General features: G+C 38.3%; 1 protein-coding gene across 7 annotated transcripts in view; it reads right to left on the reverse strand.

Moving 5' to 3' along the window:
* Positions 1–26959, reverse strand: part of LOC120514561 (catenin alpha-3-like) — a 2459329-nt gene that overhangs the window by 1760318 nt on the left and 672052 nt on the right. For 5 of the 7 annotated variants that reach the window (XM_039735001.1, XM_039735009.1, XM_039735017.1 and 2 more), the window contains exon 7: positions 19606–19809. In XM_039735001.1, the coding sequence (XP_039590935.1) occupies positions 19606–19809 (204 nt within the window). Of the gene's footprint in view, positions 1–3922; positions 4008–9291; positions 9386–19605; positions 19810–26959 lie in introns of those variants that run through there. The other 2 variants (XM_039735045.1, XM_039735036.1) reach the window with 2 other exon arrangements.

The raw sequence follows: 26959 nt of genomic DNA on the forward strand, positions 1-26959 counted from the left end.
ATTTTGATCACAGCAGACATTGTTATTTTGGCACCCTATTATACACTCCTTTCTATAAATTAATTTATTCCATCATTAAACAGGGAGAATCCCTACTCTTCCGGTTATCAAAGTACTCCACCATTAAACGGGGGAATCATTAATCTTCAGGCTGTCTATCTCATGCTTTTGTCTTAAAAAAAAGGAAATATAGTGTGTGTATATATATATATAGTGTAGCGTGCAGCTGGGGTACTTGCCTAGCAAGGATGCCTCCACGAGTTTGGTGCAGCCCTGTTGGGATCTGCAGGCACCGCCAAGGGATGAGCAGTATATAAAACATATATACTGTTTTAAAATTTCAAAGTTTTTATTTTTTTCTTTGTCACAATAAAATAACTGCACCTTTGGTGTGTGCCCTCCTTGCTGTTCCACAGCCCTTGGTCCGTGTCATAGCATTCCCAATTCAAAACCTTTTGAAGATTTTGGGGAATGGCAAGGGGTGCTGACAGCCATGTGATCTCAATGGAACTTGGTGTACTGCAGATGGTATACATAGTGCTGGCATCCTACCATTTTGGTGAGAGTGGACTGAGCCCACTGTGATGCATAGTAAGCTGCATCAAAGCATTTTATGCTTATATATGCTTTTACTTGTAGGTGTTGCCCAGAGGGGACCGGGCGGTCTCTTGGCCTGGAATCCCTACAGATTTTATTTTTTTTTCTGTCCACCCTGGCCATCGAACCTTACTTATTCTATGTTAATTAATGTTGACTTATTTTTATTTTTTATTGTGTCTTCTATTTTTCTATTCTTCATTTTGCAAAGCACTTTGAGCTACATTTTTTTGTATGAAAATGTGCTATATAAATAAATGTTGTTGTTTTTGTGTGTCCTGCTGCTATGCTCTGTGACTTCCTGTGCCTAACAAAACAACAGGATCAAATTCACAGAGTAAATCGCTACCGCAAGCAAACTATGATACTTAGCATGCTGAGAGAAGTCGCAAAATCAACCAGAATGTTCAAGTAAATTTTTGAAAAAAAAAACCATTTAAATCCGTTAAGTAGTCCTCTTGTAAAATGCGGGCAGACAGGATTTTATATACATAGAGATGTTTCTATTCTCTGTGCCTATCTTTCATAATATGGTGGCTGCAATGTATCATGGGTCACATAGCACATGTATCAATGTGCTCAGCAACCAAGTAGCATCATAGATACCAGATGGTAACACTTTGAATAAACAATGGGCGGTCTGAAAATTGAGAGTACACCTTATGAGAGGGATTCAGGAGTCATAGTGGATTCTAAGCTATTGACTTCCCGACAGTGTTCAGAAGCCATTAAGAAGGCTAACAGAATGTCAGGTTATATAGCACGATCTGTGGAGTACAAGTCCAAGGAGGTTCTGCTCAAGCTTTATAACACACTGGTGAGGCCTCGTTTGGTGTACTGTGTAAAGTTTTGGTCTCCAGGCTACAAAAAAGACATAGCAGCACCAGAAAAGGTCCAGAGAAGAGCAACTAGGCTGAGTCCAGGGCTACAGGGGATGAGTTAGGAGGAAAGATTAAAAGAGCTGAGCCTTTACAGTTTAAGTAAAAGAAGATTAAGAGGAGACCTTACTGAAGTGTTTAAAATTATGAAGGGAATTAGTCCAGTGGATTGAGACTGTTATTTTAAAATGAGTTCATCAAGAACACGGGGACACAGTTGGAAACTTGTTAAGGGTAAATTTTGCACAAACATTAGAAAGTTTTTCTTTACACAAAGAACGATACAAACTTGGAATAAGCTACAAAGTAGTGTGGTAGACAGTAAGGCTTCAGGGACTTTCAAAACTCAACTTTATGTTTTTCTGGAAGAAATAAGTGGATAGGACTGGCAAGCTTTGTTGGGCTGAATGGCCAGTTCTTGTCCAAGAGTGTTCTACTGAATTCCTTCACATATTCTAACGCCCACTAAAACCAAAGACAAAAAATGACAATGCCCTTTTAAACAAACAGACATTTGAGAACATAACACAGAACATAAAAAATAATCTTACAATTTTGCAACAAGATGACATCTCCAAAATAACACTATAGATAGTAAGTGAGTAACAAAAAAATATGGAAAGTTGTCTGCAAACAGTTACATGTGGAATCACACCCTGATCCATCTCAGTTTGGACATTTGCACTATGGTAAATGCCAGTGGCCAGCCCCAAATCCTTGATGTTTGAATTAGCACTTGCTGGTCATGTTAGCTGAGCTCTCTCTCACTCAGCCCTCCACCTCTTGCATAGAACCAGCACTGCACTCCATCTGTGTATAGTGAAAATCCTGCTGACTACACCAATTTTCATCATGATCTGGTCTATTTAGAACACTTGCACTGTGATAGTTGCCAGTGGTCAGCCATGAAACATTTGATCACAAAAGCCTTCTGAAGCAGCTTCTATTTCTATGCCGTGAGGAAAATGGCATTCTCCAAAGCTAATGTGCATGCAGGAACTACCTATAAATACAACCAGCGACCAACTGATTGCTGAGAATCACAGCCATATGTTTGACCCAGTGTGAGGATGCCAAGTCCCCAAGTTTGGTTTCTGTTACTCTGTACCATCAGTTAAAGTATGGTTACCAGTGGCCCACACCAGACCCACAGAGCCTTAGTTGAAATAACCAGCACACTTTGTGACCGACATATGGCCAGCCAGATCTAAATAGCACCTAGAGGTGCTTTCCTGATCAGCAGTGCTGACCACTCAAATCCCAGGTCTGAATGACTTTAACCCAATGCTGTCTGGATACCCTGTTAGTCCTTGCTGTTGATAGCTCACTCCATTAAGTATTTATAAAGTATTTCTTGGACTAAAAACCATCAAACTCAGTAAACTATATGATATACCGTTATTGTTGTGACAGGGAGGAAAACATGAGAAGCCGTGGCAAAGCCACATATATAAGGGAAGAGTATGCTAACAATATACAGACAGCGACTGACCAGGGCTTGAAATGTCATCTTCTGGAGTTGAATAGTAACAACATGAATGGCACACATGATTACCAGCCAGCATAGGGACACTCAAACACTTCAGCAAAACCCGAACTAGCTAGTTCAGTTACAAGACTCAAAAGAACATTAATGTACAACTCAGGGAAGAGAATGTTTCATGTGGTCCTAGGAAACAATTACAGCTCATGACAGCACTACTATTTATTTTCAGCCAACGCATGTACAAAGTACCAACACCATAGCTGGCACACATATCATTATAGCAAACAGTGGATGACAACCAAGAACAAAAAAACAGAGAAACAGCTGGTTCGGCTAACTAACAGAAGTGCACTAATATGGCACAAATAGCAAAGGCTAATTTTCCTATGTCACAGCATAACTAAATAAAGAGATAAAGTCACAAAGCAACCCTCCCCTTTTCAATCAAGAGCTATTTTAAGTTTAATTTAAAATTTACAGAACTAGTTGCTAAGTAGTTCTCCTGGAAAAAAGCTGTATGCTAAAGGCAAACCATAATTTTAATATGTGAGACTACATCTTGACATACAGGAATATATTTACTTTTAGCTTAGGGGCTCATAGGCCAGTTCATTAATTCAGTGAACTACTTTTCCTTCTTTGGTGTGCTATCTCTGAATCAAAATGCAAACCATTTCATAATTCATAATAATTAATCTTGGATTTTAGAAATCATGTATATACTCAAATGATCGTGGCTCTCGTATATTTTAGGTCAATATACACATTTTGTAGGTTTTACAATTGTTCTGCTAATATTACACGTCCTTTCCCTTAAACTTGCAAACATGTTCTGAAAACCTCTTCATCTTTTTAAGTTTTTAGTCAAAAATAAAACAACACCACAACAGCACTCTTATTTCTTTCTTTATTATGAGGAGACAAACAAAAGACACTCAGGAGTTCTTCCAAAGTGTCACTGGAACCAATTTATATGTTTGTCTGTGAGGATTTCTTTATGCTCTTTGTAGGCTCAAGCTTGGCAGCTGACGAACTGTCCAATATGCCTGCAGGGAACAAATGCAAAAAAGGGGCGGAAGGCTTAAGCAGATGGCAGAATATCATTAATGGTTAGGTGGCATTTAATATGCATTCTGTCTGCTGAGGATTTATGTATAGCATGATCACTCTACATGTTTTTTTTTTTAACATAATTCAATCTGTCATTGCCAGAATTCTATTTTCAGAACTGCACAGTATTTTTGATCAAATACAGTAGTGACTTGAATTCTATACTGCATTAAGCTAAAAACTTAAGTCTACATATGCCCAAATAATACCTTGTATATTTTATCTTACCAACACAAACTCACTGTAATATTCTTTTAGTGTTTAACGGAGAGAAAAGGACATCCAGTTAGTCTTTCAAAATCAACAAACCTCTGCAAAATTTCATTTCTTTATAGCTCCATGTCCCTGTGTTGACTGAAGATCTGGGGCTCCAGTAATACACTAAATACAGGACTTTTATTACAGTCCTTCACTTGTTTCTTTGCCACTACAAACATTGTGTTATGGAGGGCCCATCATTCACTATGGAATTTACTTGATTATTATGTTTACACTTTTAAGACCATAGCAAGTGACACTCATGGAGTGAGGGAAAGAGAGCAAATAAGTTTGTGGAGGGCTGCAGAGTAAACCATCTAAAGTTCCACATTAGGGAAACCTAGAACACTGAGGTGGATGTCAGGAGATGCAAAATTCTCCAGACTCTGGTCATCATTTAAGGTGTAGAAGTAGAGGTGGTTCAGGTAAATTGATGACAATGATGAGGCTGTCTACAGGAGGGATGTACTGTAAAAGACCTGACCATAGGGTGCCATAACAACAACCTCTCCCTGAATGTCGACAGAGCAAAGGAGATTGTCGTTGACTTGAGAAAAGTCAAAGGCCATCATGCTCTTCTCACATCAACAACTCCTCTGTTCAGGCAACAGTTCAGGTTCCTGGGTGCCCAGATTACCAGGCACCCTTCCTAGTCAGCCACCACCTGCATAGTCCAAAAAGCTTGGCAAAGGCTGCTTTTCTTGAAGAGGCTAAAGAGCTTTGTGGTGGCAGCCAAACCATTTAGAACTTGCATCACTGTACTATTGACAGTGTCTTGACTGGATGCATCGCAGTGTAGTTTGGTGACCTAACTTACCAGGATCTCAAACTCCTCCAAAGGTCTGTCCATACAGCATCTAAAATATCTGGGACTGAACTTCCACAGCTTTATACCACCTACTCCACCAGAGGAGAGCTGAATCCATCATCTCTGATGACACCCATTCAGCTTGCTCCCTATTTTCATTTCTGTCTGCTGGGAAGCACAACCAGAGCCTCACCACATACTTCACCAGCTTCAGGGACAGCTTTGTCCCTGAGGCCATAAGGTCACTGAGCTCCCAGTAACCTAATCCTACCTGCCTTGCACTGTGTGCTGTACCCACCTGCTGGTTTATGTGTAATTGTACTGGAGTGAGTTTTGCATGCAGTTTTTTTTGGTGGGGTGGAAAACAAAGAAAATATCTGTGTAAAGCTTTGTTCACACTTTCATATTTGAACATGGCAAATGGAGTGAGAGGCTTCCATAACAGACCATAAAGGCAAGCCAGGACCTTCACTGCCCATGTTATGTCAGCAAACTGACTAGATCTGAGAAATGAGTAGGAGAATAGTCAAAGTATCAGAAAAGGGTCACAACCAGGGAATCAAAAAAACAAGCATCAAATCCAAAAGGAGTGACAAAAATAGTGGTCAAAAATACAGGGAAAAAAGGATACTGAAACCCTTTAGAATAAGCGATTTGAAAAAACTGTTCTGTGGCCACATCATGGATAAGAAAGTAAATTCCTACATGACCTTTTATCCCATTGAGTTGTTATGAAGGTCATCTTTCTCAAATTCTCCCTATCACTCCATAACTCATTAACCTTCATGTGAGAAACCTCTTCTGTTTTTCTGTATGAGTGGCCTCCCTGTTGGCTAGTGCCATCATCACGCACTATTCTGCCCTTGCGATTGCTTATCTGTGCAAAGCTAGACAGATAGCGAACAATAACTCCAGTAAACTCGTTTCTTGTTCAGAGTGAGTTTTTAGTGTTAAATCTTTCATTCTTGATTGTAAAAAGGCATATCTTTGTCAAGGCTTAACGTGGAAGAACTGATGTTATGAACAGTGTTCAGAACTTCACTAAACTGCTTTACAAGAAAGATAAACTGATCAACTCGACAATGTTAATACTTAAAATGAACACTAGGTGGCGAGCCTTTAATAAAGTGTAAACAGAATACTCCCCGCCTGGGATAACAATCATATGCCACTACATATATTTGTTTTAAGAGTAACTATACAGAAGTATGACTTCAGAAATAGGTCTGAGGTAAACCTTGGGCTCTCCCTGCTTGACGAGTTTCACCTCAACCTTGCGTACCTTGTTGTCACTGCTAAGAATGTTTTTTACAATAATTCCAACATGCCACTCATTGCGCTTCACCTGGTTGTCCTTAAGCAAAACAACATCACCTTTTTTACGTTTGTTTTGTCTCCTTGCCATTTTCTTCTCATTTGCAGTGTAGGTAGATATTCCTGCCTCCATCTCTTCCAAAAGGTGTTAGCAAGACATTGTACTTGCCTCCATTTATTTTTGTATAAGTCTTTCAAATCAAAGTCTCCAGGAGGTGCTGGGTTTGCACATTTACTTTCTGAGTTAAGAGCATTGCAGGTGACAGAATCTCAGGTGACTCAGGATCATTAGAGACTGAAACCAGAGGTCTGGAATTCATTATGGCCATCACTTCAGCCATAATAGTCAGAACTTCATGGGTGAGGCGAGTACTGGTATTCTTTAAGAGCATTGAATCCAAGATTCTTCGAGCAATGCCGATCATTCTTTCCCATGCACCTCCCATGTGAGATGAATGGGGTGTGTTGAAAATCCAAATACAGCCTTGATCAAACATATAATTCTTTACATCTTGGTCATTAACCTGCATTTTAAGTTCTTTACAGGTTCCAATGAAATTTGTACCCCTATCTGATCGGAGTTGTTTGATTGACCCTCTGATGGACAAGAATCGTCTCAAAGCATTAATAAAGCTTGAGGTTGACAAGGACTCGATAAGTTCTAAATGAACAGCCCACATACACAAGCATGAGAAAATGACTGCCTATCATTTACTATCAATGCTGTACCTTTTAGTGCGACAAGATGTCGTATTCCATGGTCCAAAGACATCAACACCCACATAAGTAAATGGTGGATCTCTCCGTGAGTCTATCTATAGGTAGATCTGACATTCTTTGTTCTTCAAATTTCCCTCTCAGCTTTCTGCACGTAACACATTTGTAGATGACACAAGAGATGAATCTTTTACCCCTAATGATCCACAGCCCAGCTGAACGCAATGCACCTTCTGTAAAATGACGTCCTTGATGTGCCACCTTTTCATGATAATGTCTAACTAGTAGAACAGCAATGTGGTGATTGACTGGGATAATCAAAGGGTGTTTTTCATCTGTCGACAAATCAGCAGAAGATATGCGGCCTCCTATCCTTACTAGCCCATCTTTATTAATTATGGGGCACAGTTTGGTAAGCGGACTTTGCTTAATAGTCATTTTTCCTTCTTACAAATATTTGATTTCAGTCTCGAACATTTTACTTTGAACACATTTAAAAATAATAGTTCCCGCTTGGATGAAATTTGTTGTAGTATATTTACTATCACATCTGTGCCAGCCAATGCAACCATCAGTGCGTGAGGAATGGGTGAATGGCCGTGCAATATGAATAAGAACTGCAATACCCCGTACAAGAGATCTCCAGGTTGAGAAACATTCAAACCAGTTTAATCCAAGTGTCCTCTCTTTAAATTGTGTTGCTAAAGTTGTCACTTCCGGTCGAACTTCAATATCAAATTCTGGATTTTCAAGCTCAAATGACTCAGTATTGTCTTCGTCTTCCAAAACACTCTGCTGTAAAAAGACTGGTCCTGAAAGCCAATGAGTTTTCTTTAGAGCCGCTACTGACATAGGTCTCGTGCCATGGTCTGCTGGGTTATGTGATGTAGCAACAAAGTGCCACTGCTCTGGGTGAGAAGATTTCCTAATGCGTGTAACTCTATTGGCAACATACATATAAAATCTTCTGGAAGTATTATATATGTATCCTAGGACAACTCTACTATCAGTGTAGAACCTAACCGCATGCCGTTTTATGTCCAGCTCCTCAGATATCAATTCTGCAAGCTCAACTGCTAGGAAAGCAACACAGAATTCTAAGCGAGGTACTGTATGTGCAGGACGTGGTGCTAATTTAGCTTTGCCCATAATGAATCTTATGTGACACTGCCCTACGCTGTCTATAGCTCTAAGGTATGCCACAGTTGCAATTGCTGTAATAGAAGCATCAGAGAAGATGCAAAGCTCTCTCCTTTTTACTGATGAAAGTGAAGTTAGTGAAACTGAAGTTGCTCAAGATCTAACAGTGACGCGGTCCATGCTCTCCACTGTGCTTTCGTATCTTCTGGGGTTGGTGTATCCCACTCATATTGCTTTGAGCATAACAAATGCTTTGCCCTGTATAGTTATAGGTGCAGCGAAACCAAATGGGTCGTAAAGACTATTGACTGTAGACAGAATGCCCCTACATGTAAACGGCCTTTCCTCATGTGTCACACAAAAGGTGAAGTCAGCTGACTCCTAGACTTCGCTGAAGCGGCAAGGGATCCATTCCAAAAGTCCTTCAAGCCCTTTGCCATGTCTTCAGCAAGTAAACAGCCAGCCTCTCTATGTTATATGTTTGTCTTTCTTTTCTGTCTGCATCCAGTTCTGTATGCAGTTATATTTCTGTAATGCTTGTCTTTATCAATACATTTTATTATTCTGTTTCTAATAATTTGGTGCTTCAGTTACCTTAACATAACACCTTAAAGAAATAGGGAGCCTTGACGAATTTGATTAATTACTGGTATTGCCAAAGGAAGACCTTGTAATAAATGAACTAAGTTAAAATTCATCTTTCCATTTCCAACATGTATTGGTGTCCCCCCAAGGGTGGGTGTCTTCTTTATTTTTATTTATTAATTTCTACATCACTTAGGGGAGTTGCACCTTTCCCATGTTATTAATTAGTTCAAACACCATTAAGCTGCAGGTTGATGCTGTCGGTTCTTTACAATAATAATAGGCAGATAATATTAGTTCAGTCAATTCAGTCTTATATATGCTTATGTAATTGATGTCATCTTTCTTTCATTTCCAAGAGACGGACTTTTTTTGTTGTACTTTAATGGCTAACTTACCTAAAGCAGAAGAAGAAGGGTGCCGCTATGTGAGTTGCTTGTGCATGCCCTACCTGATGGTCATCTGATCCCTTTGCATTGGGCATCCAAGCAGCTACCAAATGAGGAAAAGAGGAAAATATAAAAAAATATATAAGCTGATGTAACTGCTCTCAAGATAAAATTGAAATGGTAAACTATTTCATAGTTGAAGTCGCACAGAATGCTTCTCTGTTTTAAGATTGATAAATCTGCAGTTTCGCCAGTACTTTTCGACAGGAGATTTTGAAATTAAAAAATACTGTACAGATCATTCTGAACTGTCTTGACAAATTTCTTTGAAGAAGAAGTGTGCCAATTTTTAACAAAATCAGTCCTGGGGACGAGTTGATTCATGCAGACAGACAGACACGACTCTGGTTCTCATTGTGGGTGCTTCTCTTAATATATGCGTACACACTGTAAGATATGGCCGGCCATGTACCCCGGCCAATACCCCCAAGCCGCCAGGTGGAGCCCTCCTTGCAGCATGGAGGTCCCCAGAAGACCAGCAGGGCATCATGGACAATGGAGTTTTTATGCACCGCCCTGCTGGATGCCATGGGGGCCACGAGAGGGAGCTGCAGGGAGGACCGAAGAGTTCTTCGTGCCCTATGACCCAGAAGTTCGTCATAGGAAGAGCGACGGGCTTCCGGGGTGAGAAAAAGCATTGTTTACCCTGACCCGGAAGGAATAAGGACTTGTGGACTGTTGGATTGGGAACACTTCCGGGTCGGGGAATATAAAAGGACTGTGGGAACTCACAGGCAAAGAGCTGAGTTGGGAGGCAGGGTGGCTAAGCGTCTTGGAGAGTGGAGGATTATTATTGGTTTATTGTATTGTTATTGGAGTATTTGGAAGTGGAGAGTGCTTTGTGCACATTATTGTTATAATAAATATCACTATTGGACTTTTATCTGGTGTCTGACGTGGTGTCTGAGGGTGCAAGGGTTCGAGCAAAACCCTTTATTCTACCACAACACCTAAAAAGTATTGTATCATAGCCAGGGGTTCAAAGTCTTGTTTTGTGTCTTCTTTGTTCGATTTTGAGTCGTTGAGGTATGTTACTTTTGTTTATTGTCTGCCTCGTTTTCTATGCCTGTGCTATATTCCATGTGTTTGGTGATTGGTCCCCAAAGAGGTAGTTTGACTTCACCATCAAGAACTGTCATCCCCCCTATAATTCTGGTTGGAAGGAGTCTTCTACAATTCCTGGCAGTTCATTTCAAATGTGCTAGGGTGTTTGTTGAGTGTGCTTTGTGTTTCTACTGTACATATATTGACTCATTAGATTTTTGACCATTTTGTTCTGTTTTTTGACTTCGTCAATGAATTGTGCATTGGGACGGTTTGGAGACAAAGTCAGAGAGGCGAGATTGCATTGGTTTGGACATGTGCAGAGGAGAGATGCTGGGTATTTTGGGAAAAGGAAGCTAAGGATGGAGCTGCCAGGCAAGAGGAAAAGATGAAGGCTAAGAGGAGGTTTATGGATGTGGTGAGAGAAAACATGCAGATGATGGGTGTAACAGAACATGTAGAAAATAGAAAGATATGGAACAGGATGATCTGCTGTGGCAACCCCTAATGGGAGCATCTAGAAGAAGAAGAATTGTTTGCCTTGAATTGCCCTTGCTAGCAACTCCTTTGTGCCTTGAGTGCTCTATGGACCTTCATGTACAGTACTTACAGAGCATTTTTTTGATAATAAATCTTCTATTTTATAAAGATTACACAATTGCTACTCTCAGTTATAACAAAAATTATCAGAATTGACTGTATTTCATGTTCATGTCCTTTGACCTTTGTGGAATATTTTTGCATATTTTCTCTCTGTGCTCATTAATGCTGAGGCACGTTAGAGCAGTAGAACAGCAGGATGTGGTAACAGACAGATGTAACTTAAACAGGAAGGCTGGACCTGTTTTGGACCTAATATGGACTCCCAGGATGCAGTTGTTGAGACGAGAATGTGGGTAAAACTGCTCTCTGTGAAGAATAATGTCCCCCACCCTGTATATGACACTGGTCAACCTGTTGAGCATCTTCAGCAGTACCTCGGTGCTCCAGAGGGTTCTTTTAGAAATCTTTTAAAACAAAAGTCATTATATGTTACAAAGTAACTTCCATCTATGTTGTTTTCCAACTGTTTTCATAGGCTGTTATTAAGATTATGAAGATATATTAAAATATAAGTTATATTTACTTATTTAACTTTTTAATCCTGAGCATTTTTATGAAGTGTTTTTGGTTTTGGCTTTAACACTGCCTTTTCCCTTTCAGATCACTAAAATATCTAAGTATCTGTCTATACTATGCAAGTGTTGCTCACCAGCCAAGGGGGGCTGTCAGAAGGAGATGGAGTCATGACAGCACATACTCTTTACGCCATTTGTATTTCAAAACAGTAGACCACAACTTAAGAGGCCATTCAAGCACCAGTGGGAGTGAACAGCTACTGGTGGTGGAAGTGGGGGGCTTACCTGTTTCATTCAAAGGGAGGTCTAGAAATAACTACTTTGTGGGGTCAATTGTAAGAGAGAGATCTTCCAGCAAACGTGTGTATCATAATAGGCCAGTGTCACACTATCTTACTTGGAGTTGGAAAGCATGTCACACTTAATAACACCAGCTGCTGGATCTCACCATCTTGAAGATGTCAGATTATGTAGCAAGTTATCACAGGGGATAAGCTATTACACAACTCCCTTACAACGTCTCAGCACAGTTCTAAATGAGCAACCTATTGTGACCTCAAAATGTTTAGACAGACGGTTATACAAATGTTTTTCAGGTGTGACGACTTTCTTCACAGTCTCTGTCAAGCTTTTCTTCTGTTTACGTGGTCCAAAACACATGCTTTTTGTCTTTCTGTAGACTGCACTGTATGCATTGTAATTTCAGCCGGGTGCACATTGGTTGCCAACTCTTACACACAGAAGAGCCCACCCCTAAGACTTCAGATTATAATCAACCCATTTGATATTGTTTTGCTATGCCTGAGGATGTCACACTGTACAATGGATGCAGTCTGTAACTATCCACAGCGTGTTAATATTATGTAAATGAAGGCTATGAATACATATTGCTGAAAAATACCTATAAGGCGACACCAACTGTATACTGTAGGAAGCAGATAGCCAGGGTTCAATTAAGAATGTCCAATTCATTATTTATGGAATGATACTGCATAAAGTGTGTTAGCTCCATGACAAACAAAAGGAGTGAGAGTAAAAAGACATTCTCTGCTAATGGCTTGGGAGATGAGTTGGTCAAAAGGTCTGATTAGCAGTGAGGAAGTCCAGTGGGTGTATTGGGGCAGAAAGAAGGAAACAAAGTATCCATAGATTAAGAGCCAAAAGAGCAAAACTAAGAGTCTGGATTATACCCTTCCACTGTCCAAATTAATCACAGTTTTAATTAGATTTTTAAGGTTTCTGTCCACAGATTAGATAATGAGAACTGCACGCCATCATCTTATATAGGCAGGAAACAAAGATTCATTTTGTCACATGACCTAAATATCAATATAAACAATATTGTCCCAATCATTCAAAAGTTGTCACAAAATCGACGGAGCAAACAGAATACAAACTGACACTGCCAGAATTACAAAAAACGTTAACGACAAAGTGAAAAAGAAAACATTAATGGGAAAATCTCTCGTGAGAAATGAGAATATGCAAAAGTCATTAAGGCACAGGGTCTCTAAGATTTGATTTGATTTCAATTTTTTGGAAATTTTTTAATCTTCTTGTAATTACCCTTTGTGCCTGTTTCCTATGTAATAAAGTGTTATTTTTGATATTTAAGCACTGTAGAACAATAGATAGATAGATAGATAGATAGATAGATAGATAGATAGATAGATAGATAGATAGATAGATAGATAAGGCACTATATAATAGATAGATAGATAGATAGATAGATAGATAGATAGATAGATAGATAGATAGATAGATAGATAGATAGATAGATAGATAGAGTCATATAAAAAGGTTTGGGAACCCCCCCTCTCAGCCTGCATAATTTACTCTACTTTCAACAAAAAAAGATAACAGTGGTATGTCTTTGATAGGAACATCTGAGTACTGGGGTGTTTTTTGAACAAAGATTTTTAGTGAAGCAGTGTTTAGTTGTATGAAATTAAATCAAATGTGAAAAACTGGCTGTGCAAAAATGTGGGTCTCCTTGTAATTTTGTTGATTTGAATGCCTGTCACTGTTCAATACTGATTACTGACAATACCAAATTGGTTGGATTAGCTCGTTAAGCCTTGAACCTCATAGACAGGTGTGTCCAGTCATGAGTGGTAAAAAGTATTTAAGGTGGTCAATTGCAAGTTGTGATTCCCTTTGACTCTCCTCTGAAGAGTGACAGACATCATTGGGATCCTCAAAGCAACTCTCAAATGATCTGAAAACAAAGATTCAGTATCATGGTTTAGGGGAAGGCTACAAAAAGCTATCTCAGAGGTTAAAACTGTCAGTTTCAACTGTAAGGAATTTAATCAGGAAATGGAAGGCCACAGGCACAGTTGCTGTAAAACCAGGTCTGGTAGGTCAAGAAAAATACAGGAGCGGCATATGCGCAGGACTGTGAGAATGGTTACAGACAACCTACAGATCACCTCCAAAGACCTGCAAGAACATCTTGCTGCAGATGGTGTATCTGTTGTGGACTATGGCCAGCCAGTCATCCTGGCCAATGCCCCCAGGTGGAGCTCTCCCTGCAGCATGGAGGTGCCCCGAATGCCAGCAGGGAATTATGGACAGTGGAGTTTTCCTTTACAGCCCTGCTGGATACCTTGGGGGCCAACAGAGGACGCTGCAGGGAGGCCCAGAGAGTTGTACGTGCCCTACAACCCGGAAGTACATCCTAGTCACATGGACAGGAGGAATGATGTACTTCCGGGATTAAAAGAAGACTTTTGGTCTGACCCGGAAGTGCTAGGAAGTCACATGGACTCAGGAATTGGAAGCACTTCTGGGTCACATACTACAAAGGACTGTGGGAGATCCCAGACGTCAAGCTGAGCTGGGTGGCATGGTGGCAAAGCATCTAGGAGTGTGGAGGATTTATTGTATGGTTATTGATTATTGATTTATTGCATGAGTAGTGTGGAGAGGAGGGTGCTTTGTGCACTGTATAGTCTAAATGAAGTCAATATTTGGACTTTTACCTGGTGTCTGGCATCAAGTCTGAGGGTTTAAGGGGACGACAGCGCCCACTATCTGTCACACTGTACATCATTCTACAATTCAGCGCAATTTGCACAAAGAAAACATCTCTATGGCAGGGTGATGAGAAAGAAGCCCTTTCTGCACTCACGCCACAAACAGAGTCGCTTGTTGTATGTAAATGTTCATTTAGACAAGCCAGATTCATTTTGGAACAAAGTGCTTTGGACTGATGAGGCAAAAATGGGGTTATTTGATCATAACAAAAAGCGCCTTGCATGGCAGAAAAAGCAAGAAAAGCACCTGCTACCTACTGTCAAATTTGGTGGAAGGTTCATCATGCTGTGGGGCTGTGTGGCTAGTTCAGGGACTGGGGTCCTTGTTAAAGTCGAGGGTCGGATGAATTCAACCCAATATTAACAAATTCTTCAGTATAATGTTCAAGCATCAGTCACAAAGTTGAAGTTGCGCAGGGGTTGGATATTCCAACAAAACAATGACCCAAAACACAGTTCGAAATCTACAAAGGCATTCATGCAGAGAGAGAAGTACAATGTTCTGGAATGGCCATCACAGTCCCTTGAATTGAATATCATCGAAAATCTATGGGATGATTTGAACCAGGCTGTCCATGGTCGGCAGCCATCAAATTGACCTGAACTGTAGGGATTTTGTATGGAAGAATGGTCAAAAACACCTCCATCCAGAATCCAGACACTCGTCAAAGGCTATAGGAGGCGTCTAGAGGCTGTTATATTTACAAAAGGAGGTTCAACTAAGTATTGATGTAATATTTCTGTTGGGGTGCCCAAATTTATGCACCTGTCTAATTCTGTTATGATGCATATTTTCTGTTAATCCGATAAACTTAATGTCACTGCTGAAATACTACTGTTTCCATAAGGCATGTCATATATTAAAAAGAAGTTGCTGCTTTGAAAGCTCAGCCAATGATAAACAAAAAACCAAAGAATTAAGAGGGGTTCCCAAACTTTTTTTATATGACTGTAGACAGATAGATAAGGCACTATATAGATAGATAGATAGATAGATAGATAGATAGATAGATAGATAGATAGATAGATAGACCAAAATAAAGGGCAATATGATAGATAGATAGATAGATAGATAGATAGATAGATAGATAGATAGATAGATAGATAGATAGATAGATAGATAGATAGATAGATAGATAGATAGATAGATAGACAGATAGGAAGTTTGACTGTGTAACAGGCAGCCAAGGACACTTCCTTAGGTCTACTGTATGTCTCAAGTATTAATGGAGTATTTACATCTATCTTGTATTAACTGACACTGCAGACAGTAACACTGTCTGTCTTCTTCAGTTATATTTTTAAGACTAAATTACCTGAAGATAAGATATGCAAAGTTTGGTTTAAGTGTACTAATCTAAGTGAGCTAAAAATAAAAATAGAAAGAAGAGGTGATTCCATTATATCTTTAACACTGCATTACATTCTAGTGGCCTACTTAACATTTATGTAGGTGATTCTTTACTTTAATAGCTAGCATTCTTAATAATAATGTTTTACAAGACAACATATACTATATGATATGCAGTGTGGATTCTAAATTTAACATGCTGCAACTGAAAAAAATAATGGAATATAATGAAAACAGTTCTACAGTTGTACTAACAACTTATTCAACATATAAATACTGTAAATAAAGCAAAATGCTGCCAGAATTTTCCCCTGTTTGACTTTTCACAGCTTTTCTTAGCAATTCCTTAAACTTTAAGTGGTTCCTCACACCAAATATGAATACCATTAGCAGATGGCTAAATCTTTTAAGTTTTTTCTGATTTCATTTTGCTAATGTGGTGTTAAATGTCTAACATACTATTTATGTATTATTAAACTGAATGAAAACTGTTTAAATAATTCACATAATACCATCAGTAAATCGTTATATAACTACATAAACAATTTAGAACACTTACCCTAAAGACACAGAAATAATACATCAAATATAAAGATGTGACATTTGTTTTGTCTTTTTTTATTGTATAATAAATAAAAGCAATCACTTTATCTTGTACTCATAAAAATGAAGACCAGCTGCTATATATTGGCATGCAGATAAGGGAAACACGAAATCTGCCAACGCTATCAGATGTGAGGTTTTGAACATTATATAACACAACTGCAAAGTGTTTACTCTTATAGTATTCATGAATTGTCTCCAAAACATAAAAAATAATAAAACAAAAGGTACAATAATAAAACATTGGTATATTAGAACATTAGAACACTCTAGACGAGAACAGGCCATTCAGCCCAACAAAGCTCGGCAGTCCTCTCCACTTATTTGTATCCACTTATACACTTTTATCCACTTATTGTATGTTCGAATGAACACACGAAACTGATTATCTGACTCCTTGCTCCGCAACATAAGAGAATCCTGGGAAATTTGGGAAACTGGCATTCAAGCCTAGCTCACACCAATGTTTATTTGTTTAGATGTTACCATTAAAACTGTAATTAAACATGTTAGACTCCATCAATGCACTGTGATAGAGAAAACAGTATAAAACATGATAAAAATGCTAAGTAAGTAGAAAAACTATCACACTTTTTTGCCAAATATCAGTGTTAAGGATCTTCCAGTTTGGATTTAAAGTTAAAACGAAAAAGCTAAGGAATAAAATTGAAAACCCAGTTCCAGTAGCTTTCTGCCTAATTAGAATAAACAGAAAAAACAGAACAGTAAAATGTCTCGCTTTTACACTTCTGTCCTAATTCTGCCCAGCAATACAATTTTCAATTCTTAGTTTTACTTGTTTGTCTATGCCAAAGAAAGTGCAAACTCATTACGCTACCCAATCATTACCTTCTAAAAAGTTTAACCAAAATAAAAAAAATGAATAGCAATCCTTCTTGACACAAAAAACAGCAAGTATCAGTTTCTTTAAGTGATACAACGAAATTCACCAAGACGATGGTTGGCAACAACAGATGCAAATGTTTAACTCACTGAGAAAGTGTACAGTCAGCTCACTGACAGATTTTAAAGCATATACTTATCTATTTTTATTATTTTATTTTTACACTGGCCAACAACTCTTTGCTCAGCCCACACTTTATCACAGACTATGATTCCTTAAATTGCACAGTGAAAATGAAATAATAAGAAGACAATGTGCACATTTTCATATAAACTGACACCATTTTTTTCAGCTTATTGAACATCTGAAACATTCCATTTTTTCAAGTAAAACTGAAAAAGCAGCTTCAGCTTTATCTTTTATCATGCCAAAATCATATTTGAACAAAAGAAAAAGATGGAAATGTTTCCATAACAGACCCTTGACCTTTTGATTCCTAGATTAGATAAACCTGTGAAATGGATTCCCTCAAATAACTTGTGAAAGATAAGTTAACAGTTTTCCAAATTGTCCGACAACGACCACTGCCATTACAGTAGCCTCTAGTGCACTGAAAAAAAAATGTGATGATTCACATTTAATATTTTCAATCTGAACCAATGTAATTCTTTTTAGCTTATTGATCCCACAATTTTTAAGTTGAGGCAAATCATTTAGAGTGATTGGGTGCAATTCCCTTGTTTTTTTACTGAAGTAAATCTATTTTTTAAGTTGTTCTTCTTTTTTGGCAGTTGGAAAGCTATCAAACTGGAAAGTTCGACTGAAAGAATATACAAACGGCCCATCAAACACAGCACATGAACAACCTAAAATATTAAGTTAAATGAAATAGGATTTTTACGTCTATGCCCTCCACCATAACTTAATTTGGTACAAACAAATTTTGTTACTTTGATTGAGAGCTGAAACCAAATATTTCAAGCTACAACACTAAATGACTAATCTTAAGCTGCTTGAAAGAGAAAATTTACGTTGAATGGACAACATCAATGTTATACTTTTCAGTGATAACATCCGGCCTCCCCCAAAGAATCAGAGAACCCCTTCTTAATCATAACCCAGTATTGCAACTGTCAGAACACTACATTGCCTCAATCGCTCTTATTAATGAGTCTGAATCACTACTTATAACTAACAATGACAGAAGGACAAATGTAGCAAAATGAGGTAAAGCATCAACTCCTCTCTCCAATTCAACACCAATGCAACACCAGATTTAATTAAGCATTGTGGGACTTACAACTGTGCACCAGATAAACAGCAGTCCTGCACAAATCAGACGTTCTCGTGTCTGCAACAGGATTACTAAGCAGTGGAAAAATGACAGCATTTAACTAGACAGACAGACAGACAGACAGACAGACAGACAGACAGACAGATAGATACAGTAGATAGATAGATAGATAGATAGATAGATAGATAGATAGATAGATAGATAGATAGATAGATAGATAGATAGATAGATAGATAGAGTTGTATATAACAGTTTGAAAAGGCTCAAAGTCATAGACAGACAAACAGACAGACATTGACATCATTTCTATTTCTAACAGAAGGCCCCAAGCCACAGGCCCCTAAATGAAGTCAAAGCCCTTCTTGATCATACTCAGTATTACTTCTGTCAGCATGCTAAATTGCTTCAATCGCTCTTATTAATGAGTCTGAATCCATACTTACAATTAACAACGACATTAAATTGTCTGAAGGACAAATGTAGCAAAAGTTTAAGTGTTGTGCGACTTACAACTATACACCAAATATGCAGCAATCTTGCCCAAATCAGACATTCTCGTTTGTTCTTTGGCATTATTAATATAAGTGAAAGCTCTATGCACAGCATTTAGATAGATCAACATCAACATCATTCAGTTTCTAAGAGAGGGCAGACCCTCCAAAACTACATTACTATCATCCAGAATGACAGTACAGGGTCCTGTTGCTAAAGGTCTGCAGCCAGACCCTCTTGAAAAGTGAACTCTCTTTACATAGAAAATTCCATGAATTAGTCGCTCAAACATCTACTGATATTCCTTTAATAACTTCCAATTAATTTGATTTCACTTTTGTTTTTTAATAATATCTGCAATTATTGCAACGTTTTAGCATAACCCATTAAATCGATAAAACACACCACACTGGCGTAGATGGCCATACACAGCGGCGAAGGAACACAGCAAAAAACAAAAAAAAAGTGAGCTCACTTACATTGCTGACATATTCGGAGAGCAGCTCCTGGAGAGCTTGTCGCACAGTGTTACACTCTGTGATAATTCGTTCACGGTGAAAGTCCCGAGTGCAGGATGAGTCGGCGAGCAAAGCTGCTCCACTGATGATGGCTTCCAAGCGTTGTTCTAGAGCAGGTCTAATAGTTTCTTCCTTAACACTCCATGGATCTATAATGATTGCACTCTAAAATAACCAAAATGAGAATACAAATTTGCAATCACAATATTCAAAAAAAATCTTTCTAAGGCCCATTAAAGGTGCATTTTTATAAAATCATATACTGATGTAATTAGGCAGGCATTTACTTTCCTTTGGTTGTGGGCAGAAAGGTGACCAATCTCTTTTTCTTGTGTGACCACAAAACCCCTCTAGGTTTTTCCTAAACTTGTAAATTCCTGTGTTTCTTTTGAAAAAATCGTAACTTCTATTTTTTCTTCTAAATATTCATATCCTGTCTTTTTTATGCACAGTGTATGGTATCAATTAACAATTGTATTCCAGTTATATCAAGTTATATCTATAAGTACAGTATATATATTAATATAGTCATAATCATATGTAAAGCATTTAGGCTTACAGGTGCCAGTAACATATGTATCAGATACGTCCAGCTAGTGGGCGTCTTTAGGGCTTTAGTAAGGTAAAATACTCCAAAACAGAGATTACGAGCAATGCTGCACATCCTCTCCCTGACACACTAACACTGAGGACTTTCAGCCAACAAATCATTCAGCAGAAGTGTGTCAGGAAATGCTACGAGGGCTCCTTTATACCGACAGCAATATGCCTGTATAATGAACACCTCACTGGTACTGAGACTGGCAAGTCAGAAGTTTTCTTTTCTTTCTTTTTAATTTTATTCCATTTAAGTCATTATATTGAGGCATATATACTTTTTTATGTATTTCTTTATTTACTGCACTTCTGTAAAAAGTCAAGTTTCCTCCTCGGGACAAATAAAGTTCTATGTATACTCTGCTGAACACTGAGGGGAGGTGGCAGGGGCACAAGCCAGATAGACGGAAGGCCACACTTGTTAGAAGGCGTCTCATGCTGTTGAGAAGACCACTTGGGTGAGCAGCAGGGACGTGGATCAGAAGGAGGCATCAAAGCTTGTGAAGTTTTTCAAAGGGACAGCTCCTGATTTTGTATTTACCTTTATTTATAAACTATTAATTATTTATTTGCATTTTGACCTGCCCCATAAATACTGTTTTTTATTCTGGATTATTTATTGATTAATTTATTGCAGAAACCACACTGCACTTTGTTATGGAATACTTTATGGTTTGAAAATAAATGTACTAAGCACTTTATGCAATCCTTTGTTATGTTATGTGTTCTCATTGCCCAGTCCAGCTTCAGTTTATGATTATTGATATCCCGATTCAAGAAAGAAATGCCAGCTGCAAGCAACGTGGGCCTCACAAGTTCTTGTGCTGATGTTGTATCCACAGGCAGTTTGAGTGATGCAACACAGGAGAGGTGATTTGTACACACCTTGTGCTTCAGCACTCAGCCGCCTCATTCTACTGTATAAGTTTGTTTGGTCTCCTAGTTCGTGGCTGAGCTGTTGTCGTTCCACTTCACAATAATAGCATATAATAATAATATTCTAATAGATTTATAATTCATATACATAGTGTCAACTGAGGAAACACACTAGTCACAGAGGAAATATTGAGGCACCAACCATGTTACTCCTTTCAATATTTCCAATGATGAAAGCATTAAACAAGTGCTTGATGGAACGTAGAATAATAAGAGAACTCAAAATAGTGCAAAACAGAAGAAATCAGTGAATGCCCAGGCAGGAGCTCCATTCTGCTCGCTCCAGAATGAGACGACACCAGCCAGGAGCATTTTGTGTTTATAGTGGATGGACCAGAAGGGTCAGGGTCATTTGCCCTCATTGGGCAGTTTCTCAGGGCTGTGGGAGAAAGAAGAGATGATACTGTCAGTGACAGCACCAACTTGTGTCCCGGAGTGGTAGTGCTTACTTCTGATAAGCTCAGAAGGTGAACCCTCAGATACACATGTGTGATCATATATAATATAATATAATATAATATAATATAATATAGCCCTGCGGTGGGCTGGCACCCTACCCGGTGTTTGTTTTCTGCCTAGCACCCTGTGTTGGCTGAGACTGGATCAAGCAGACCCCCGTGACCCTTTAGTCAGGATATAGCGGGTTGGATAATGGATGGATGGATAATATAATATAAATAGTCTAGTAATAATATATTAAATAGCCTAATGATAATAATGACGATAATAGCAGAAAATTCATGTACTGATTTGTGACAAAGATGCTATCCTATGACAGTCCCATGTTCACTATGACCCATTGTCAGTGGAGACTGCAAGATTATTGTTACATCTCAGCCTTGGTTCCTTCTCTGGCTGTGATTCAAGTTCATGTTAAATGTCTCTTTGAATCATTTTTGATTTGTTAAAATATGTATTTAATGTTCTTTCGTTATTTTTGGTTTCATCTATGTTCCTATGTAGCCTGTGTTATGTCTTATGTGGTTTAGCGGTGGTTACCCAAGAGGCGGAGCTCCTGCCAATCACAACCAGGAACTGCCCTCCATCCTATAAAATGGAGAGCCTTCTAGGGATCTAGGGGGTTCATTCTGAATGCGCGAGGGAGTGGAGTGGAGTGGAGTGTTACTTGTGTTTGGCTGTGCTCTGTGTTTATTGTGATATCCTGGATTTTTGAACCTGTGCTCTGTTTTTAACTTCACCTTGGGATTCTGTATTGGGATTGGGTTTACTGTGGACTTCCTTGCCTTCTCTGGCAATTGTTTTTGAGCTCTAAGGAGCTTCTGGTGCTGCAGAACATTGTTGATTAAAAAAAGCAACTTTTTTTTTATAAAGCTACTTCAATGATATACAGGTATATGCTTTTGGGACTCCCAGTTTACGACAGCTCTGTGGTTGATTTTATACACCCATTAAGAATAAAACGCCTAAACTCAGCTATTTGTAAGGGTGTCATATACTTGTGGTTATGTAGTTCATGTTGGCATTGCAATGTACAAGCACTGAACTTAAAATCTAAACATTTAAGGTTGCTGGTTCCGTTTCCCTTTCTAGATGATTATGTGACATTTGCTGGGTTAAAAATTGTGAAAGTCAAGTTAAACTGCCTGGGTGTCTACTGTTCCCACTTTTTGTTAGTCATCCAGGATAATGAAATTATCCCAACATACAAAAATACTTAAAATATATTCTTTTACAGTCCAATTGTTGACTGGGGTCTCTAGTTTACTCCAGCGTATATGTGAATCTCAGTGTTGTATAAAGTATTTAACAGCCACACTTGAGGAAAATTAAAGGTACCTTTCTGAAAAGTAACTCAAATAGAAGTAAACATTGCCTTGGGGCAGGGTTGTGGGATAGCTGGATCCTGTCCCAGCAAGCATCAGGTGAACAGCAGGAATCATTTTTCAATTTCTAAAGTTCCTTTGATTTTAACATGGTGTCACAGAATACACAAACAGCCACAAAAAAGGTTTTGGGTAGCATCTCATATACTTGAGACTGGCTGCAAAAAGGTAAATTTACTGCACAAATTGTGTACAGATTGGAGTCCAAAACAGAACTGACTTGGATAAGGTAACGATGGCAGTTTTAAAGGAAGGCTGAGGAAGTGACATTGTTGGGTCCAGGCCAGATGTGACATTGTCGGGGCCAGGCAGAATTTCCCATAACTGGTTTGCAGTGGAAAGAGATATAGGATTAGCACACTCCGCCACCCCCTGGTCTGGCATGGAATTACCTTCATTCAAACCCTTTAGCTGCTTCCCATGCGAATGTGCATTGACAGTGGAAATAACCTTAAACTGTTTTTTTCCTTTGAAAATTAATTTAGCCTTTCACTAACTTCACATGTTTTATAAGAAGCATAAGAAATTTGACATACGAGAGAAGAGCATTCAGTTCATCAAGCCAATGTGTTTAGCTAATAGTGTGATAGATATATTTGTTCATTCCAAGCAAACATTTCTTTTAATTACATAGTTTTATGCTGTGCTCTGTGATTACCGTATATACTCACGAATATGTCGTGTCTTGAAACCCAAAAAAATCGATAATAAAATCAGACCTCGACTTATGCAACCATTCAAAAATATGACACTTAAATGATTGGTTTTTTACATGTTCTTGCTTCCTCCAATCTCGCATCAGTTTCTCAAACACATCAAATTTTGTTGCAGCAAGTGCAGTTACCAATTTATTTCACCACTTCAACGACTTTTAATTTAAAATCAGCTTCATATTTTCTTCTGATTGAACGCTCCATCTATACTAATAAATGGCAAAGCCCTCACTGACTGACTGACTCACTGACTGACTCATCACTAATTCTCCAAGTTCCCGTGTAGGTAGAAGGCTGAAATTTGTCAGGCGCATTCCTTACAGCTTACTTACAAAAGTTGGGCAGGTTTCATTTCGAAATTCTACGTGTAATGGTCATAACTGGAAACTATTTTTCTCCATATACTGTAATGGAGTTGAGCTGAATGGCCGGGGGGGCGGAGTTTCGTGTGACGTCATCACGCCTCCCACGTAATCACGTGAACTGACTATCAACACAGTACGTAGAAAACCAGGAAGACCTCAAAAAAGCGCTTAAGAAAACATGCATTATATAATTGAGAAGGCAGCGAAACAATAAGAAGCGAGCGACTGACATATACTACCATATTCATGAGTCCTGCTACTTCGGAAACAAAGCAAGGTGTAAACCTAAACTTTAAATTAAGTTCATAGACAGGCTGCCGCTGGTGTTTGTAATTTAGTGCCTGCCCATATAAGGCCGTCCGTCAGCAGCAATCCAATAGAAACACTGCCGCTAAATATTCACGGGTGAAGGACTGTGCTTATGCAGAGGAAGATGAGATGGTCAGGGTGGTGTTTGGCACAAACTCAGCGAAACTGCGAGAGAAACTTTTAAGTGCCGGGTCTTAGCTAACATTAAATACAGCCATGGACATCGCATGAGATGGCACCAGTACAGCTGGGAACCTTCTATGCAAGAACACCAAGCGGCTCACGTGAACTGGCGCAGTGCACAGACAAAAAGCAACAGTTCCAAAGAGTGCTGAACAAAAACTGAATTACACAATTGAGAAGGCAGCAAAAAAATATGAAGCGTCTGATACATACAAGCATATTCATAAGTGCAGCTACTTTGGAAACAAAGCACACGGTGGAAAAAGTGAATGTCCCGCTAAAGGAAGACAATGTAAAAAAAAAACCCGTGCATGCAGTGCGTCACGTCTCAGATAAAGAGGAAGACGAGCTGTTTATTGATGCAGTAAGAAACGAATCGATGAATGAAACCTCTTATCTTTACAACGATTGACAAACACGGAATGTAAATTGAACACAACATATCATACAAATACGACCCTGATTGAAACAAATAATGATAATCAAATCCTTGATGACAGCAACACTCAATAACTCTCACAAAACAATTACTGTATATTGACAATCATATTACGTTATTTTTAAAATGTTCCCTTTTCTTTTTCATAACTTCTTTAACACACTACTTCTCCGTTGCGAATATATATATATACCTCGATCTACATACTCTCAAATAGACAAGCCACACGCCGTGGCGCAATTGTAGAGGCTTCGCCTCTAGTGCCGACATCTGAGGGATTCATTTTAACTTCGCATCTCCTTGGGTTGGGACGTATGAAAAAATATGCGGTTAACGCAGAATCATGTCACGTTATTTTTAAAATCTTTCCTTTTCTTAGAACAAGCACAGCTGAGAAGCTTCGATGCATGTACTCCATAACAAAAAATAACGCATTTAATCACACTTTCAATTCCAAGCAAAGGGGAACTTTTGTCAATGCATGATTTCCTGGTACATCGATTACATTGATGCACACATCACAGCTACAAAAATGTTAGAGTCAGAATAAAGCACGTTCCTACGACTGATCGGAGGAAAATTTTATTTCAAAAAACTACCCGAGTGAAGCCTTGATAAAAGCATGGTTTTGTGCACACTGAAAAGCAAGCAAAATTAGATGCATTACAGAAAGCGGACTTTGTGGCTCTTACTGGGGATCATTGGACTTCCGTGTCCGTTAGGAATTCTAATTACATCTAATTACAAAATGTTCAATGATCACACTGTTTTAGCCTAATGTACAAAATAATTTTGGCTAAGGTTACTCAGAGTTTAAAGGTGAAGCTGGTCAAATTACCTTTTATGTTTCTGACTTATTTTTTTAAGAAGAAAAACGGCACTTTATGTTGAAATTTTGGTTATTATTATTTAAAGACAATACCATTCTGAAAATGTACTTAAAGTACTTAAACTACCACTTTATTTTTAAGTCTGCCCAATTTTAACCAGGGATGATATTTTTGTTTCTGTTTTGAATTCAAATGCAATTTAAAAGCATTTTTTTTTCAGAAATTAAAAGAGCTTGAGTTTACAATATTCATGTCCATGTCTATTATTTGATTCTGTCACCCACTAAAACCCTTTTAAATTAAAAAAAAACATTTGCGATTTGGGGCAAATTTACGTGTGTGATTACATACGATTAATCAAGATTAATTATTACACAGTCTCTAATTAATTGGATTAATTTTTTTAATCGAGTCCCACCCCTAATATATATATGTAGATTTGTATATATATGTGTATATACAGTATATATGTAGATATGTATATGTGTATATATGTATATGTATATGTATATACAGTATATATGTATGTGTATATATATATATGTATATATATATGATGTATATATATGTTTATATATGTGTCTGTGTGTCTGTGTGTATATATATACATATACATATAGATAGATAGATAGATAGATAGATAGATAGATAGATAGATAGATAGATAGATAGATAGATAGATAGATAGATAGATATTACAACAACACTCATATCAATGACAAAACAAAACTTACGATAAAGACGTATGAGGGTGTGAGATACAAAAAACACAAAACAGTGCAAACATTGCTTTGCAATTACCGTGTGGTCATGAAGGCACAATATATAGAAAAAAAAAGGCAGCATGCTCCATGGATACACTCTCAAGTGGACGTTAGCATATCATAATCTCTTGCACCAATAGCAGGAGTTTTCCATATTTGACTTATACAATCGACATTATATAATACCGGAAATTATGCAGTAAAATCAAGTCCCAACTTATCTGTGGGAGAACTTAAACGTGAGTATATACGGTAACTTATTTAACCTTGCAATAACTTGTTGCAATGAAAAAGTAACCGCTTCTGTTCAAGAATACTGTTCCTTATGCTACTGA

The sequence above is a fragment of the Polypterus senegalus genome, chromosome 1 (assembly GCF_016835505.1).
Source record: "Polypterus senegalus isolate Bchr_013 chromosome 1, ASM1683550v1, whole genome shotgun sequence".
NCBI classification, from domain to species: Eukaryota; Metazoa; Chordata; class Cladistia; order Polypteriformes; family Polypteridae; genus Polypterus; species Polypterus senegalus.